Below are 18,536 nucleotides of genomic sequence, written 5' to 3'. Positions count from 1 at the left end.
GCAAGATCACCCCAGGGCTGAAGAACCAGGCCAGCTGCCAGCCCAGCCCAGCCCCACAGAGCACCAAGGCACTGCCAGCGACCCGCAGGTTCCCATCCTTAGGGGACACGGCAAGACAAGGCGGTGGCAGTTGTCCACTTTTATTATTGGCAAAGGTTGTCCAGATGCATAACACTGTCACAACGGCACGGAGAGCAGCATGGCACCTGCCAGGCCCCGGCTGCTCGGGCAGCACGGGGACACCCAGCACGCACGCAGACATGCGCAGGGACGTGGGCACAGGGAGCGACCTTCCCGTGCAGCCGAGCTGCATCCCTTCTCCCTGGCAAGCCCCCAAGTCCTCCCACCCCACACGGGGCCAGGCCGGTGCCCCCGGTGCCTGGCCGAGCTCTATTTACAGTATTCACAGACATTGTACCCAGCAAGTTAAATAACTACATTATTACACCACACGTCTGGGGCGGCTCTGGCAAGGCTGCTAGGGTGGGGGTGTCAGTCTGATAAGGTGCATATTAAAAAAACGAAAAATCCAACGAAACGAAGTAACAGAGAAACCAGGTGTCCCCCGTGGCAGGCAGGGAGCGGGCAGCCGCCTTGCTGGCGGGTCCCACGCTGCCCCAGCCCCCCGCGGCAGGGCCGGGGGCGCGCGGCAAGTGGAGGGGAGCAGCAAGGTTCTTGTTCTGACAACAGCTACGGTTCTGCGTGGGTGTCCAGAGTCAGGAGGCGTGCGGTGGCCCCATGGGGACGTCTGCTAGGGCCCGGCTCTGGCCCTCACAGCACCTCTGCAGAGGAGGGAGGGTGGAAAGGTGAGACCTGAGCGGCTGTGGCATTGCCCCGTCCCCGCTGTGTGGCCCATCCCCTGTCTCACCTGTCACCTGGGGGGGCTTGACCACAGCCTGCTTGAGGAAGGGCTCCTTGTCACCAAAGGGGATGATGCTTGCTGGGGTGCTGCTGTGGTGGGAGAGCTCCAGCAGCTCCTGGGAGCCCTCTGTGCCTGAGAAGCCATTCTCATGCTTGCTGGGCTGCACGCCATTCACGAGTGATGCTGGAGATGCCACCTCCTTGGCTGGGGAGCTGTGGGACAGGAGGGCTGGGGTCAGCCAGGACCCCACCTCACCCCAGTCCCCCTGGCCACCTCCATGCTCACCTTGGCTGCAGCCCCTCACCCACCAGACCCTTTGGCCCCCCTGGAGTGCCTGTGCTTGTCGTCTGTGTCTCAGGGAGTTCCTCCTCCTTTGGCATCGGTCCTGCACGCTTCTCGCAGCCTGGGGATGTTGGCAGAACCCCTCTCAGCCAGAGCCCCAAGCAGGAGCTTGGCTGGGGAGGAGAAGAATGGGGCCACGTACCTGAGACATCCTCTGGTTCAGCTGCTTTCCCATTCACCACCTTTTTGTCCTCCTTCTTCTGCAGGGAGAGGAGGGCAGTGAGAGGCACTGGCAGCTCTGGATAGGGGCAGAAGGACTCTGCAGAGCCCCCCCTGTCCCCAGGCACCTTGGAACAGAGGACAGGCACCCACCTTGGCATCTGCTGCATCTGACTTGCGTGTCCTCTTCATGATCTCCTCCAGGCGCTGTGGGGCAGAGAGGGGTTTGTGCCTGGTCCTCACCATTAAGAGCTGCCCTAGGTGCTGGGCAGGACCCCTGGCAGGAGGAGCCCCTGCTATGTCATGCATCCAGGAGTGCCCCCAGTCCTCACCTTCTTCCTCTCCAGTCGCTCCTGCTCCTCGCGCTGAAAGTGCTTCTCCCGCTCCAGGCGCTGCCGCTCAGCCTCTTCCCGTGCCCTGGCCTCAGCCTCTTCCCTCTGCGGCACAACAGATGGGTGAGATGGGGCAGGGACAGTGGGGACAGAGTGCCCAGGTGGCTCAGCACAGCCCTGCCCCACATCCTCTCCTGCCACTCTGGGCACTGAGAGATTGGTCTGATCCATTTCCCTGTATCCCACTGGGCTGGAAACCACAGGAGAGCATCCCTGCCTTTCCCCTCCAACCTTGCCTTCCCTTTCCATCCCACTTCTTCCTCCCCTATCCCCTCCAGACCAGACCTGTCTCTGCAGGCGCTCTGTCTCCTCCCGCTCAGCCTGTGCCCTCTCCTGGGCCTCGCGTTCCTCCTGCAGCCGCCGCTCCTCATCCCGCTGGCGTGCCAGGGCCTCCCTGCGGCTCTGCTCCTCTGCTGCCTCCTGTGCCCGCTCCTCTTGCAGCCGCCTGTGGGGAGGTAACCCTCAGCAAAGTTGGGGGTCAGGGCTGGGGGCCAGGGGGAGCAGCACTCACCTCTCTCGCTCCTCCTGCTCGCGGCGCTCCCGCTCCTCACGCTCCCGCTGCTCGCGGGCCTGGCGACGCTTCTCTGCCAGCAACCGGGCAGCCTCCTCCCGGTCTGTGGTGCCAGCTGAGGGTCGGGTTGGGGGGGTTGCTGGCACAGGGCTGGGGACTGCAGGGGCCAGAAGGGCTGCAGGATGAATGCAGGTCAGTGCTGTTCCTGCTCCCCCCAACCCTTCTGCTCCTCCCACCACCCTGTACCCACCTGCTGCTGGCTCTGTGGGCACCTTGGGGGGCTCTGTGGAAACCCTGGGGGGCTCGGGAAGGGCTGGGGGTGCTGGGCTCCGTGCCTCCTCTTTCTTCTCACGTGTCTTCACCTGGCCCTCCTGCTCCCCCCGCTCCTCCCGGGCCCTGGCCCGCACCTTGGGTGAGGAGTGGGTGCTGCGGGGCAGTGGAGGCTTGTGGGGAGAGCCCAGGGCTGGGCTGGGGGATGCCGGGCGGGCTTTGGGGGTGGCAGGGGATGAGGGACGGTTCTTGGGGCCAGGGCTGCAAACGGAAGGGGAGACACAATGTTAGCAGGGCTGGGGCATCCCCCAAGGTTGTGGGGCAGGGGAAAGAGGGCTGGGCAGCCCCCGGGCAGCAGGTCTCTACCTGCTGTCTGCTGCGGGTGGCAGCCGGGGCTGTGCCCCTGGCAGTGGCTGCCGCTTCTTGAGGCTGCGCTCGCGGGACAGGGCGCTGCGCTCCTTGGCATTCTCCCGCTCCTTCTCCTTCTTCTCCTTCTTCTTCTGCTCCGGGGGGGAGAGACAGGGACAGTGTCAGTGCTGGGAGCTTGGCTGGCCAGGAGCCATGCCATGCCCCACAGCCACCCCAGCACTGAGAGCTCCCCACAGGAGGTGGCACTCACGGGCGAGGATTCGGTCCTGCGGCGTGGCGTGACGTCGGGGCTGGCAGCGGCACCCTTCCGCCTCTCCCAGCAGCGGTGCTGCAGGCGGTGGTTGTGGCAGGGGCTGAGGGGGCTGACGGAGGCTGAGCGAGGGCACACTGGCACTGGGGGTAGGAGTGACCACACGTTAGGGCAGAGGTGGCACAGCACTGCTACCAGGTCTCTGCTGGCTTCAGGCATCCTTGTCCCTGTCCCCTGCCCATGCCAGGACACGTGTGGCCCCGTGCCCCTCACCCGTTGCTTACCCTGCTCTTTGCCATTCCCAGCCAGCGTCACTGCGCTCCGGCTGCGTGCCAGGAAGGACAGGGTGGGTGTCATCAGCCGGTCAACGATGCTGCTCTCCCATGGGCTCAGCTGCAAGCTCCGGTCTGGGGAGAGAGAGAGAGTGCCTTAGCACATCCCCAAGACCCCAGCACCACAGCTGCTCGCAGGGAGGGAGCAGCCAAGCAGTTGTGGCAAGGCCGTGGCATGTGTGTAGCATCAGGAGAGCCTGCAGTTCGGCCATGCCAAGAAGGGGTCTCCACTGCCCTGCTCAGCCGGCTGAGCAGGATGAGGGCCATGCAGGCACAAGTGTGGGTGGGCAACTGGATGCCCACAGGATGGTGCAATGTCACAACAATGTCCCTGTGCCCTGCAGACACCTTGGCCACCATGCACCCATGGTGAGCAGCACCTGCCATGGCAGGGTGCAATCCTGCTGCCCGCAGTCCCTTCCACTCTGTCCCTCACTTTGCACCTGGCACTGGTGTGCATTCTTCATGTGCCTCTGTCCTGGTGTGACTGAGTGCCCAGCACGCTGCAGCTGCTGCAGGGACACCACCAGGTGCCCTCGCCCCAAGAGAGCTGTGCTGAAGTTGCTGAGCATGCCATAGGAGCCACACCAGGCTCATGGCACCCAAGGAACAACCGTCCCTGGACAAACTGCTGGGCACAGGGCTGCCACTGGCCGCCCTCAAGTGCACATCGCTGGTACCAAACACCCCATGGGCACAAGGAAAGCACCCACAGAGACAGGGCCCCTTGGCCCCTGTCCACCAGGGCCCATGATCAGGCCAGAAGCAGTACCCACTGCCAGCAGTGGAGAAAAACACAGCCATGGGTACAGCACAGGGCACTAGGCCTGGCACCAGCCCAGAGAGATGCTGCTCCCAGGCAGTGCTGAGAGCCTCTGGATGCCTCCGCCTGGGCTGAGCCCCCAGCCCTGGAGCCACCTGCGTCACCAGCGCCCGCAGCCATCCTCGTCAGCTGCTGCAGCTATTTATACCCGGCCGGGGAGGCGCATGCCCATCACCAGGCAACCCCGAAACACAACAGCAGCCCAGGCGCTAGAGGCAGGCCTCTGGCTCAGCCAGCAGCCTCCAGCAGCTCGGCCAGGGCCAGAACGACCTCGCAGCACCTGACACAGCACTGTGCCCGCAGCCTCCATGGCACCCAGCCCCAGGGTGCCTGTGAGGACAGGCGTCGTGGTGGCGGGCACTGTCACCGTGCCCAGCCTTGAGGAGGATATAGTGACAGCCCCACTCTGTGGCTGCATCTGCAGCCACCAGAGCTGTCCTGGGGCAGGGAGCCAAGGCTTCTGGTCCCTGTCCTGGCACCTCACAGGGCTGCCAGCACCCAGCTCCTCCTTCTCTTCCTCCCAGCCTCCACCAAGCCTCAAGGAGCCACCGGCCAGCTCCAGCCTCCTCCCGCAAACAGCAAACGGCTTCTCCTCTCTCCGTGGGCACCGTGCTGCAAGGCAGGGCCTGGGGACGGGGGACCCTGGTCTCAGGGGGTCCCCAGCGCTGAGATGGGGGCTGGGCTGGGCCCCCTGCGCTGGGGCAAACGCAAAGGGCTCTTACTTCTACTGGGAGAGTTCCAGAGGGTGGCGGAGGATTTGGAGAGCCGCTTGTTGATTATAGAGTCGACGTGTTTGGGGAGGTTTACAGCGGACACTGAGCAGCGGCTCGCACCTGGAGGAGGGAAAAGACACAAGGGCATTAAGGTCCCGGGGCTGGGGCTGCGCCCCCCACATGCAGCATGCACGGCCGCGCTGGGGCACTGAGGGCAGGAGGTGGCAACAGAGACTGGGGCCAGAAGATGTCTGGGAACGTGACACATGGCGCTGGCATCCGGTACGGCACGGTGCCCGAGCCCCATCATGCTGGGATCATGCAGGGATCTCATACTCGGGGAGCCAGGATAGTTCCCAGGCCACAGCAGTATCCTCAAAAGTAGTCTTGGGAACTGGGAGCCAGGTGGCCAGGGACCTTGGCAGCACAGGCCAGCAGCCAGCCCTGGGGGAGCAGGTTGAGGGTAGCAGGTCCAGACAGACATGGAACAACACTGACACCAGTGCCAGGTCAGTAGGGCAGTGCGAGGAGGGTGCTAGTGGCCAGCAGCACCTGCACAGGGCACCAGGACCTCTCCACCCATCCGAACTTCCCAGAATGTCTCCACAGGAGGTCGCAGGGGATCTAAGGTGTCCCCTTGCTGGACCCTGCCGCATGTCGCACCATAGACTCGGGGTCTGTCCCCTAGTGTGCCACAAACCACAGCTGGACACGTGGCATATGGACACACAGCCCAGACAATCATAACCAGAATGTGATGCTGGTACACACAGCCCAGCAGGCACAGCCAGGCACACAGTGCCTGCACCCATGGGGTGCCACAGACATAGTGCTGGGGCACACAGCCTGGCACACACCTGTACACACATCCCGGCCAGGCACAGGTGGGGCTGCCACAGCCACCCCATGGCACAAGAATGGCAGACAGACCCCAAGGGCACAGCACTCCCCTCAGTGCTGTCAGCCCACATCAGACACCCCAGGCAAAGCCAGAGCCCACCAGCACAGCCCTGTGTCTTCAACTATCACAGCACAGGGGAGACCTCCACATTTCCAACCCTGGTGCCAAACCCCATGGGGTGTCCCTGAGGAGCCCCCGAAGAGAGGGGCCAGCATGGCTCAGTGCTCCAGCTGTGGGCAGTGGGCACAACTGAGTCTCTGGCGAGGCACCCAAGAGCAAACACAGCAACTGTCATCCCCCAATGGGAGCTGGAGGGGCCGAGTGCTGCCCCCACCCAGCTGGCAGACAAGGGGACACGGCACAGAACAGACTCCCATGAGAGACGGCAGCAGCCTTGCACAGCTCCAAACCCACACCTGGCTCTTCCTGGCTGCTGCAACCCCAGGCAGCAGGGCCACAGCCTCCCCACAGTCAGCCAGGGCTGTCCCCTGCGCAGAACGGTGACCATGACACACAGCCCCTGACTCACCCAGCCCCAACCAGAGCAGGAAGTGACAAGGGACCCCCTCAGGCCCAGGCACTGCCTGAGGTGATGGCACCATGACCACAGCAGAGTGAGGCTGAGCTCCTTGCACCACAGAGCTGTGCCCAGCCACTCCTGTGGAGCCACGAGGCTCCAGGTGCCCATCATCCAGCCCAGCACTCACCATCCTTGTGTGCAGGGGAACCGTGGTGCAGGGCCCCAGCCCAGGACCACCGCTGCTGCCGAATCTCTGCCCACGTCTTCTTGGCTGACCTCTGGATCGCTGCCTCATAGCGCTCCTGCTCAAGGGAGAGGGACAGGATGAGGCTGGGAGAATGAGGCTGGGGCTGGGCAGAGCCTCCTGGCATGAGGGTATCACAGCCATGGGGACACTTGGATGGATCAGTGATGCCCACCCTGGACAGGGCATGGCTGCCCAAGGAGTCAGGCACCGCAGAAGCTCTGCACCATGAAGGATGGGCACCATGAAGAACAGGCATAGTAGGCAGCTCCCAAAGGGTTGCCGCAGCCATGAGGTCTCCCCAGAGAGCACATCCCCAAGTACCACCCCAGTGCACCCATGCTTTAACATCATAAAGGTTTTAAGCAGCCTAACCGAGTCTGATTCTGACCCCACCTTGTTCTTCTCCAGCTTTTGCCTCTGCCGCTCCTCCAGCACCGCCCGGCGCTTCTCCGCCTTCAGCCGCTGCTCCTCCAGGCGCTTGCGCCGCTCCTCCAGCTGCTTCTCCCGCAGCAGCCGTGCCTTCTCCTCCTTCTCCAGCCACAGCACCCGCTTGGCAGCTGCAGGATGCACCCGGGGCAGCGGGGTCACACCCGAAGCACGGCCCCGGCGAGCCCCACTGCTGGGACCCGTGCCCGTGCCGGCGGCGTGGGTCCGAGGGCGGGCTCTGGCTGGAGCACGCCGCTGGGCACCCGGGGCAGGCGGCATCGCGGCCGGCCGGCGAGGGAGGGGTTTTGGCGAGGACAAAAGGGAGGCCGGGAGCCCGCCGAGCCGCACCGGCGAACAATGGGGGAATGAGGGTGGAAAGAGCGCGGGGAGCAGGAGGCCCCAAGCGCGGCACAGGGGCCCCACTCGCCTGCCGCCACCAGCGGCTGCGGGGCTGCCGGCAGCTGCCTGCACACGGCAGAGGGATGGGCGCGGGGCTGGGTGCACCTGGGGGGCACTCAGACTGCGGGGAGCAGCCAGGAGAGTGCAGCAGCAAGGGCGGTGGTCTGCCGGGGTGACGGTGACAGTGATATGCCAGGGAGACAGAGCCAGTGGCACAGCAGCTCCTGCCTGGGCTCAGCTCATCACAGCTAATGGGATTGCCCATGACCCGGCAAAGCTCTTTAGCTTCTGCCTCCCCTCCGTCCACTTTCCCTCCCAATGCATGTCCTGGGGGTTGCCAGCCCCGTGTCCCACCCAGCTCCCCCAGCCCCATACCCAAGTACTTGGCCCTCTCCTCGCGTCGCTCCTTCGCCTGCTTGTGCCTTGCTTGGGCTTTCTGAGCATCTGCAGCAGGAAGACACAGTCAGAGCAGCACCTGACCTCCCCAGCCCCAGTGCCATGATGGCACCAGCAAGGCATGGAGGTATTGGGGTGTGCCCATGGGGTGACAGCATCACTGGAGCACCGCTGGTCCCCCTGGCACCCACCTTGTTTGGGCTTGGAGCTGGTAGCAGAAGCTGGTGAGGCTGCGGCTGGGGAGGGGCGGTCACTGCGGAGAGTCACATCCTTTGAGGGCCCAGCTGTGCCAGCCGGGGGGCTCTTGGCATCGGAGGGGGCTCCTTCACTGCCAGCTGGGGTTGGGGCTTTGCTCCCAGAGGGCAGTGTCTCTGCTGGGCAAGGGGCAGCAGCCGCAGTGTGGACGGGGCCAGGCTGGCTGCTGGCGTTGGGCAATGCCTCTTCTTTGGGCTGCTTTGTCACAGGGGGCTGGGGGAGCCCAGGAGAGGACTTGTCCCAGGGAGGGACACTCTCTGCTGAAGGGGCCACAGCTGCAGCATTGGGAGACACAGGCTGTCCTGACGGTGTCATGACTGGAGGAACAGGTCGGTCACGCTGTGGGGTGCTGCTCTCAGGAGGGGGCGTCATGGCAGGGGGGCAGATGGACTGCCTGGAGGGGGTCACAGTAGCAGGGACAGGTGAGGTGGTCTTTTGGGAGGGCGTGATGGCTGGAGGGACTGGCAAGACAGGCTGTTCAGAGGGGACCACGGCTGGAGGAACGGCTTGGTCAAGCTGGGGGGAGGTGTGCCCTCCCTGCAGGGCATCCTCAGGCGTGTGGGGTGACAAGGTTGGGGTGGGCGTGCTGTCTCCCATTGGGGATGGTGTCTTCCCTGCAACACAAGCAGAGCAGAATGTGTCACTCAGTGGGTGAGCCTGGGGCTGCCCTGTGCCCCCAAACACAGCCCTCAGGGGTGCAGCCTTGTTCCCCCCAAACACAGCACTCAGGAGCAAGTCCATCACTGGCTGCAGGAGCTGGGGACAGCCCTGGGACCCCTTGGAATAAGGTGGTAGGACCCCAACTCAAGCCCTGCTGCTGCCCCATCTCGGGGCGCACCCACACTGCCCCATGCTGGGTGTCAGGTGCTGGGTGCACAATGCACAGAGAGCCTAGCCAGGGCTCTGCCAGGCACCACCGCCACAAAGCCACCCTTCTTCCCCTGGCAGCTGCCACCCTGGTCTTGCCATGCTGGGGACGCGGGGACTGAGACCCCACACGGGCAGGGGGACCCACGCGTGTCCCTGCTGCTGTCCCTGGAGGCTGCGGGGCTGCTTCCGCCGGTGCCGGCAGCAGGATGGGCGCGGGCCCCACAGCCTGACGTCACCCTGTGGCCCACGTCCCTCAGCACCGCACCATGCCGTGGCCAGGCCTGCATGCAGCCATGAACTCATGGCACAGGAATGCACAGGACGAGGCCAGCGCCGGCGAACAGCCCCATCCCCACGTGGGGCCAGTCGCTCGCTGCCTGCTGGAGGGCAGGTGGGGGGCACAGTGCCTGCTCTGTGCACCTCTCATCCCAGCCAGCCCCAGTGGACCCCGGGGGAGCCTGCTGCATGACCTGGTGCTGGGAACTGAGACACAGTGCCAGCTGCCCTGCGAAGCTGCATGTGCCCTCTGCACAAGGTGGCCGTACCAGGACAGTCTGCAGTGACCAGCAGCAGTGATGTCCCCGTCCCCAGCACCTTGTAAATGCACCTGTGGGGTGCTGAGACTACAGCCCTAACCCCCACGCAGCAGGCAGCACCACCATTCCCACCCAGGAGCGATGCCCGACCTGCTTTGACGCCACTGGCACTGGGGTCTAGCCCCGCCGGCACTGCATGACCTCAGCTGTGGCAGCAAGGCGTGGCGGGGACACCAGTGACCGGCACCCGCTGGCTCTGGCCGTGGGCTGATGTCATGGCTCAGCCGTGTTTGCAGAGCTCTCCACAATCTCCGTCGAGGGGCAAAGTGTGGGCTTGGCAAACACAGGCCGGCGCCGAGCCTCCACCCGCTGCCAGAGCCTGCTGAGCCCACCCTGCACCGCAGGCATGTCTGCACCCCAGCTCCCATGGACCCCAGCACCCACAGCAGCACCCAGGAAGGTGCTGGGGGTCCTGCTGCATCCTCCCAGCATGCCGGAGATGGTGCCAGCAGGGTTGACCCACCCTGGGCTCCACAGGGGACAGAGCCAGCCCCGGCCCCCCCGCAGACCCCAGCAGTCTTCCGGGTATTTTGTGCCGCAGGAAGCCAGCCCATCCCCTGGCCTCCGTCCTGCACATCCCACGGCCCCATCACTGCGCTCTCGATGTGGCCCTGAGCCTGCTGCCTGGCCAGGAAGGTGCCAGGGCTGCATCCAGGGGACCCCCCACCCCAATTCCTAGGGCTGCCCCAGATTGGCACCTGCAGGCAAGGGAGCTTGGCAGCCCCACAGATGCCAGCTCTGAGGACAATATCCACAGAGGCGCTGCACGTGTCCCAGGTTGGAAAGGTGCCCCTCTGGTAGTGCTCTGGTGGCACAGCTGAGTGCTGCCAGCTGAGGAAAGCTTCAAGGGCAGGCTGACACCCCAGAGCAGATGGGAATGTCTCCTGTGGGCACAGACGTGCAGGGAGTGGGCTGGGGGGGATGGCAGGTGCCTCCTGCCACCATCCACCGCCAGGCATGGAGCCCTGGGCACAGCCCTGGGTAAGATCTGTCCCACCCCACCAGTCTTCTGGCCAGGGCAGGGCTGTTGGGTACAGCCAAAACCCCAGCGCACGGCCGGAGCCAGCCCTGCTGCCATCTGTCCCTGTCGTTGCTCCAGCACGGCAGCTGCCCTGAAACCCAACGCTGCCTGCACCCAGGCGTGCGGGCGTCCCCTCTCCCCCAGCCCGGGCATTCCAGAGGGGATTAGCTCCCTGGCCCCCCAGACACGCAGGCATGGTTCCCTCACAGCCCCCAGCCCAGAGCTGCTGGCACAGGACAGCATTGTGCCCAGCCACCAGCCATGGCTGTAGGGTGAGATGCTGGCCCTCGATGTCATCCTGTCACCCAGCTCATCCCCAGCTCCTCCCAGCTGGTCCATGAGGCACCAGCACCCACACCACCAAGCAGCAGTGGCACCTCCAGCCTGGCACTGCCCGGTGCGGCGCTGCTCCGTGGGCAGCATGGGGAACATGGGGATGCTCAGCCAGGCAGAGGCAAATTCCCCAGTGCCGTGAAGCGAGAGCACATCGAGGCCCCGCGGGGGGCTCCGGTCGGAAGGCAGCAGCCCTTGTTCCCCGGCCGCGGCGCAGCCCCGCCGGGCACTTCCCACGAGGGCGGGGGGCACCCACCGTGACTTAACCTCAGCTCCCCCCGGCCGCTGTATCCTCATGTACCCGCTCTGTGGTGTGGCAGGGCCGGCCACGGGCTGCTCCGCGCGCTGTGCCCACCTGGGGCTGGGGGCATCAGATGGGTCCCACCTGTACTCTGGCACCAGAGAAAAGCAGGGCTGGTGGGCACAGCAGGGACCTGTTGCTGGCTGCTGCAAAGCCACCCATATGGGTCACAGTGCCCAGCCAGTGACTCTGCCACTCTGGCCATTGCACAAGTTCCAGGGACAAGGTCCCGAGGGGAACACAGCCTCGAGAGGCACGGGGGACACCCATGTGTCTGGTGCATCTTTGGGTCCTTCCTGGTGCAGCTGCTATCCAGCTGCCTCAATGGCAGCCCAATGGCTGTGCCACAGAACAGGGCAGGAGGGGTCCCCAGGGCCTCGCCTCACTGCCAACAGGTCCTGGTGCTGAGCAGGGTGGCATCTGTGGCCCTAAGGCCGGGATGCTCTGGTTGGTGTTGGTGTCTAGCAGGGAGAGTAGGTGCCCAAGGCCACTGGCATGCCATGGCTGTGAGGTACACGGAGGGTGCTCAGAGCCCTGGCACTGCCTCTGATCCCATCCCATCCTCACTACCTCTCAGATGTACTTCAGAACTGAGCCTGGTCCCATCCCACCCAGCTCCCGGGATTTCCCAGTGCTTCGGCACTCCTCGCACCTGGATGACAAGGACAGTGAGTGAGTATTCCTGGCACAGCCCTGGCACAGCCTTGGCATGTCCTTGGCACATCCTGGCCGCAGGCACAGTGCTGACGCACACCCTCAGCCCCAGCTCACATGCCACGGGCAGAGAGAGGTAGGTTATGCCAGCAGCCCCACACCACAGGGATGGCAAGTGACACCCTGGCAGCTGCTAACAGCAATACCCAGGGGAGGGGGAGGGGGGAGAAGGGCTCTCATGATGCTGCTGCCCACACTTTGGCTCTGGGCAGCATGGGTGCTGTATCCAAGGCTGGCTCCTCTCCCTGCCAGCTCAGAGCCAGCAAAACGCAGCCAGCAGTGCCAGGGCAGGTCAGGCACTGTCCCATGGTGCCCCACGTGCTGCCCACAGCTCTGCTCCAGGGACAGGACTCCAGGGCCAGGCAGAAACAGGGCAGGAGGGGTGTGGGCAGTAGTGCAGCTGGGAGGGCACAGCCACATGCCCATGGTAGGTGCTGGGCAGGAGGGACATAGCAGTGGATTGCCCACCCAGCTGGGGCCATGCTGCCTTTGCATCTGCTCCAGGCAGGACTGGTTTGGGAGAGGGCTGTAGCCACTGCCCAGCACTCCCCAGCATGGAGGACCAACCCCTACCTTCCTGGGGTCCACACCCCACCAAGGCACCAGGATAGGGGGCATGGGGAGGCAGCCAGGGGGAAACTGTGCCAACCTCTGGGCTGTGGCAGAGGTTGCTGAGGTCCTGTGTCTCAGCACCCAGCCAGCAGTGACATGCCAAGGCAGACAGCAACAAGGGGAACTTGGGAGCTGGAATCTCATGGCTAGAGCAGGGCCACAGCTGGGGGGTTTCCAGGGTTTAAAATACAGACAGAGGAAAGAGGCAGAGCTGTTGCACTGCCCCAGCGCCCCCACAGCAGACATGCCGTTTGGCTGCGGGCACAGCACAGCCCCAAACAGATCGAGGGCAAGGGCAGGAAGCACCTGCCTGCCATCCATCTGGGCAGTGCAGACAGGAGATGCCCTCGTCCTTGGGGTGACCCACACGGAGCGGCCAGTGGCGAGGGCAGCCAGCACCTAGGGCAGCTGGCCCTGCCACACTCCCAAGAACCTGTCTGCTAGCATCACGCTGGGAAAACAGAAACCTGTCTCCAAGGCAGGGCAGGGGGCTCCACACCTGCCAGGACCCAGCCTCACAGGGAGCAGGTATCCAGCACCTCCAAAAAACAGGCTCTGAGCCTCACAACGGTGATGTGGGCACCTACCAGGGCTGGGGCTGTGCAGGGTCCGGCTGCACTCCCAGCAGTCGGCCTGTGCCACCCCTGCTCCCAGCCCTCTGACCAGCGAGAGCTCTGCTAACTATTTTGGACATGGCACCACGGGACTGTCACATCCCTGCTCCGCCCGTCGCATCACGTTGCTCTGATGGTTTCACAGCAGCAGCTCTGCTGATGTCCCCGTGCTGGGAGAGCTCCTCAGCTGCCTGCTCCCAAAGATGGGGGCTGGCTGGCAACCAGCTCACCCTGCACTCTGCCTCTGCACCAGGCTGGAGGAAGAAGGACTGAGGAAGCTGGGGGAAACCTAGATAAGAACAAACCCCTGCCTGCTCCCTGCTTTGGTCCTCATCCCTCTACCCACTTCTGGGGTTTCATCCCACCTGGTCAGTTTCATGGGGCCACCACTAGCTCCTGCATTCTCAGCACCATCAAGTGCCCCATACCACGGTGGGTCCTGGTCCCTGGAGTGAAATCTCATCCCTGTTGGTAGCCAGGACATGGCACACCGCGGGGCCTCTAACCCACGGTAGGCAGTGAGACAGGGAGCAGCCTGAGCTATGCAGATTAGCCAGATGAGAGGGACTGAGATGGTCCCCAGAGCAGGACATACTGCGGAGCCATCCCCAGCACCATCCTCTGCTTACAGCAGCGAGAAAAACACCTCCCCGCACCGGAGAACCGAACCTCCAGGGGCAGCGCAGGGCGCCCACTGGCCGCAGGAGAGGCTGGCATAGCCGGCAGCTGCCATCCCTCTTGCCCAAGCAGCGACGGGCTGGAGAGGGAAGGCAAGGCCGGGCAAGCTGGAAGGCTGTAGAGGCGGCGAGCAGGACACAGACAATATGTCTGCAGCGCAGGACGCGCCGTGAGGCCAGGGATTTGCAGCCAGCGCCTTCAAGAGCCAACGATAAAGGAGCACTTTGACTTTGCCGGGAGCCGGCAGCCATCGCTCCGCACCAACCAAGGCCCGGGAGGCTGTGGGCGATGAATCACGGCGTGGCCGTGGGCAACCGGGACCGAGGGGGAGGGGAGCTGCCTCTCCTCTTCCTCCATCGGTGGAAAGCAGCCTCGCCACAGAGAGCCCTGCTTAGTCACAGCCCCGCGCCGACAGCGGCCGACGGGGCCAAGGAGCCCCTGGCCGGAGCCCTGCGAGGAAGAGCCAAAGCAAACCCTCGCCCCGAGCCTCAGCCCCGCTGGCCACCGCCCTCCCGCCTGCCCAGCCCTGGGCCGGTGGCAGAGTTCATCCTGGGGCAGCACCGGCACCGGACCTGCTAGGACGCGTCCATGGCGGGGGCAAGCGGAGCTGGTCCTGGGCATGTTGAGGGGTAACGCCTGCACCCCTCAACCCACCGCTGGGCAGTGCCTGCCACCGCTGCTCAGCAGGGCCCTGCCCGCCGGGACCCCGCAGCGGCACGCGGAGGGGAATCAGGGCCAGGTTCCGGGCGGGGGAAGAGAGAGGGCAGGGACGGGCGCCGCCGCCCCGGTCTCCCCCCGCAGCCACGGCGGGGCCGACTCTGGGACGGCTCCCCAAGGGCAGCTCTCCCCGGGCCAGGGGCTGCGCGGCTGCGTCCCACCCCAAGATGGAGGGACCATGCCCGGGCTTTGTCCCTCCTGGGAAGAACCCCCCGGCCTGGCCCCCGGCCCCGGCAGCGCGTCCTCTCGGGCTCCTCCACCGCCTCCCCGGGCCCCCGCCCCGGCTCTGCCGCCGGAGCGGCTTCACGGGCGGCCCCTCCGCATCCTCCGGGCCCGGCCGCCGCCGCATCCACGCCGGCATCCGGACGGCCGGGTCCGGTCCAGCACGCCCCACGGCTGAATGCAATCTCCCCACGGCGGATCCAGTACCCCCATGGTCGGATCCAGTTCCCCCCCCGGCCGGATCCGGTACCCCCCCGGCGGATCCCGCTTTTCCACGGCGGGTTCCGCACCCTCCGTCCCTAAGACCGGTCCCGCATTCCCACTGCCGGATTCTGCACCCCCACACCCGACTCCTGTTCCTCTCCGCGGCCCGGCTTCCGCCCCCCACCACGGCCGCATCCTGCACCCCGATTCCGGCGCGGCCCCGCGGTACGGGAAGGCCACTGAGCCCCCATCGGTACCGGTACCGGTCCCCGCCGCGGAGCCTTACCCTGGGGCTGGGGCTCCCGCCCGGCGCGGCTCCTCTCCATGGCGTGGCGGGGAGGCGCAGGGGGCTGGCCGAGCCGAGCCGAGCCGTGCTGAGCCGCCCCGCTCCCCCCGGCCCGGCGGGGGAGGACGCTCTGAGCTCCCCGCCCCGGCCGCGCATCCCGCCCGGCCCCGCCGCCCCGGGCTGCTGGGGGTGGGGGCGAACGGGAGGGCGGGGGACGCTTTGCCCAGACTCGCATTTCCCCGGCGCCGCACCGCGGCTCTCCGCAGGGGTCTCACTCACCCTGCTGCAGCCACAACGGGAACCCACGCCCGTCCCTCTGGCCTCAGGCTACAGAATCCCCCATCTCTGTCCGGGGACTCACCCATCTCCAGCCCCTTCCTCTCCCAGATTTGGGGACTTGCACCCACCCTTGCTCACTCCCCACATCTCTGGTCACCAGTGAAGCTCTGGCCCTGCTGGAAAGCCCTCCCCCACTCCTCCTGCCCCCGGCCAGCACTACCCAGGTGAGCACCAGGCACCCCAAACAAAATGGATTTTCCATCCTGGAGCCCCACCTTGGCTGCTCATGAGGCTTCGCAGCTGCTTCCCCACCCGTCACCCGTGAGCCTTACCGCCAGCAGCCACCCCCCCCCTGCTCCCAGGGGCTTCACCCCCTCCACATCCCACCCTGCCTTGATAACGGGCTGATAACAAGAGGCCTCCTTCAGACTGGAGCAGAGCCCTCGGCTCAGCCCTGCTCAGAAGGGAACCTCCTCTTGGCCTTGCAGGATGCAAGAGTGGGCCAGGAGCGCAGCCCCCAGCCCTACCCCACGCAGCATTCCAGAACACACACACCCGGGCATGGGTGTCTGCCCGCTGCAGCAGCACGGCCAAGGGCAGTGGACACGTGGCAGCAGCAGCACTTGGAGAAGAAACACTGCTTGGGGGCTTTCTGGGGGCAGCAGGATCCAGGGGACATGTCCCCATTCACCACACATCTGGCCCAGCTTGCAGCACCCCACAGTGCAAAATCTCTGGGTTCGTGTTGATGTGCTGATGAATACTGAGTTTTCTGTGGGCAGGGCCCATCAGAGATGCCTGGTTTTGGGATGATGTCACCACGGGGCCAGGAGATCCCCTGCCACCCCATCCTCCCTCACCTACCAGGCAAACAGGTTTCCCCAAACCCCAGCCTTCTCCTCCGGAAGCTCATTCCTCTGACTCAGGGGACAGGCAGCGGATAGGAAGGTTCCCTGGCAGACAGACAGGGTGGCCTTGCTCTGTGCTGCTGCAGGGGTGGCTCTATGCCCCAAAACATCCCAAACACCCCAGAGCCCCGAGCTGTGGCTGAGCCATCACCTTCCCATGCCCCACAGCCCCTGCTCACCCGGCTCAGCCAGGGCAGAGCCTACCGCAAAACTTGCAGCAGCCTTTGCTGCTGGCTGACTCCCCACCGGGGAATGCTGCATGGCTGAGCCACGGCTCCAGGAGCTGCATAAGGATGGCAGGGGATAGGGGCACATGTGGCACAGGAGCATGTCCCAGTACTGCCACAAACACAGGGGACACCCCAAGACAAGGACAGGAAACAGCTCACAGCCCCTCTTTTCCATGGCACACAAGAGATTGTGCAGAGCAAAGCCAGGGCCACTCTGTGACCTCCTCCAAGGGTGCACAAAAAGCCCCTGTGCCTTATGTGGCCACAGCCCTGTGGGTCCCAGTAGGGCAGGCAGGGGACCAACACAGCATCAACTGGGAGGAGATGAGCATCCCAAGGCTCCAGGACAGCCTCAGACTGGGTCTGGCCATGCCTAGGGTCCTTCCCCCCACTAGAAGGCCAGCCTGGAGCAGGGGGAACAGCGAGGAAGGGGGCACCCATGGGCGTGCAGGGCCTGTGCCTGTGCTCAGCTGGCACTCCCAGTGTGTGCAGCGGTGCAGAGGGCTCCTGGTAGAGGGCTTGTGGCTGCCCTGGCAGCCCACTGACAGGGCTTATACAACACACGGAGCACTGATCGATCACCCTGCTGCAGGCAGAGTCCTGCTGCAGCAGGGCTCCTGGGAACAACCACCCTCCTCAGGCCGATGGAAAATCCAATGAGCTCACGATGAACACACTGCCTGGCCCCAGCAGCTGCAGGCCTCACAGCTCCCCATGCTCCTCAGCCCCTCAGCACAGGGTGCCATGCTGCCATGGTGCGAGCTGGCACTGTGGGAGGCTGGGTGCAAACAGGGATAAGGATGGCAACAAAGTGCTGTGTGGGACACCACATCCCACCCCAGTCCACACACCCTCCTCCTGCAGCCCCTAGGCTTTACCTCTGCCCCAGATTGCTCCCACCCTGCTGCTCTGTGTTTCAAAGCCCACACTGAGCAGTGGTATCAGGGCCACGAGGGCTGATCTGAATCCCTGCCCCCAAAATGTTCCAGCTGACCCTTACTAGCCATGGGGCAGTGACCCAGCAGGAACCTGAGGGCAAGGATATGTCTCTGCATCCTGTACCACAGGGGATGGGTGTGGTGCCAGCCCATTGCCAGCAGTGTGACAGGGCAGCCACCAGCCCCCCAGCATCTTGCCACAGGGCTGGCATTGTGGTGGGCTGGTGCTGCAAGACAGTCCTCTGTGGGTGCAGGTGATAAATGAGCCAGTGATAGGGTGAGCCCTGTCCTGCCCCACCCCAGCCTTCTCCCACTCTGTAATTATCCCAGGCCCCATCTGTAATTAGTGCCCTGATGTCATGGTGTCAGGCCTGCACAGCCCCACTAGCTCCCTGCCAGCCCCACCTTGGCCTTCAGCCCCAGGGCCAAAGGAGATCCCAGCCCTCCAACTGTCCTGAGGAGCTCAGCTCCAGACCCTTGTGCACTCCCCACCAGCATCACTGCTGGACCTCTGTCCCACCCCTGCTGTGGGGCTGGATCCAGCCCTCTGGTCAGTGCAAGGTGTGGCCATTCCCACTGCTGCATCTCTGCCCCCAACATCCTGCCCACTCATTGTCATGCCAGCCCTGCTGCCTGGCTGCCACTCTCCTGGGGACAGATCCCGCCTGGGCCAGACTGAGGCCACCTCTGGCCCTCCTGAGCCTCCCAGGATGGGGTTGAAGGCAGTGCTGCCAGTCCCCCCACACCCTCGGCATAGGAATGTGCTGGATTGGCCCTGGCAGCTATAAATAGAGCAGGAGGCACAGGCTTGTGCCAAGTGGGGCACACGTGGGTCTGGGCAGCCAC

The 18,536-nt window shown here is 64.9% G+C and overlaps 1 protein-coding gene across 3 annotated transcripts; it reads right to left on the bottom strand.

The window, feature by feature from the left end:
• Positions 1 to 130: 130 nt before the first annotated feature.
• MAP7D1 (MAP7 domain containing 1) lies at positions 131 to 15,443 on the bottom strand. 3 transcript variants are annotated; one of them, XM_054170687.1, is made up of 18 exons: positions 15,336 to 15,443; positions 8,104 to 8,781; positions 7,892 to 7,960; positions 7,085 to 7,248; positions 6,632 to 6,746; positions 5,033 to 5,143; positions 3,440 to 3,562; positions 3,156 to 3,298; positions 2,903 to 3,039; positions 2,517 to 2,797; positions 2,267 to 2,441; positions 2,041 to 2,200; positions 1,696 to 1,800; positions 1,517 to 1,570; positions 1,347 to 1,404; positions 1,148 to 1,265; positions 869 to 1,074; positions 131 to 782 (listed from the first exon to the last, which is right to left on the bottom strand). In XM_054170687.1, the coding sequence occupies exons 1-18, from the start codon at positions 15,373 to 15,375 to the stop codon at positions 772 to 774; spliced, it is 2,748 nt and encodes a 915-aa protein (XP_054026662.1). In that variant the 5' UTR covers positions 15,376 to 15,443; the 3' UTR covers positions 131 to 771. The 3 variants fall into 3 exon arrangements, with proteins under 3 accessions (XP_054026662.1, XP_054026664.1, XP_054026665.1); XM_054170689.1 differs by having other exon boundaries at positions 2,903 to 3,036; XM_054170690.1 differs by lacking the exon at positions 5,033 to 5,143.
• Between the last annotated feature and the right edge of the window lie 3,093 nt (positions 15,444 to 18,536).

This window comes from Dryobates pubescens, chromosome 20 (assembly GCF_014839835.1).
Source record: "Dryobates pubescens isolate bDryPub1 chromosome 20, bDryPub1.pri, whole genome shotgun sequence".
NCBI classification, from domain to species: Eukaryota; Metazoa; Chordata; class Aves; order Piciformes; family Picidae; genus Dryobates; species Dryobates pubescens.
Note: the sequence above shows the minus strand (reverse complement) of the source record. Positions and strands in the feature narration are given on the sequence as shown.

Bases quoted from the DNA above. Each gene is read 5' to 3' on its own strand.
- MAP7D1 (XM_054170687.1), bottom strand. From the start codon at position 15,375: ATGGAGAGGAGCCGCGCCGGGCGGGAGCCCCAGCCCCAGG. The intron at 7,249-7,891 runs GTATGGGGCTGG...TGCATCCTGCAG, and splicing joins GGAGAGGGCCAAGTACTTGG to CTGCCAAGCGGGTGCTGTGG. The intron at 2,201-2,266 runs GTGAGTGCTGCT...ACCTCCCCACAG, and splicing joins GAGCAGGAGGAGCGAGAGAG to GCGGCTGCAAGAGGAGCGGG.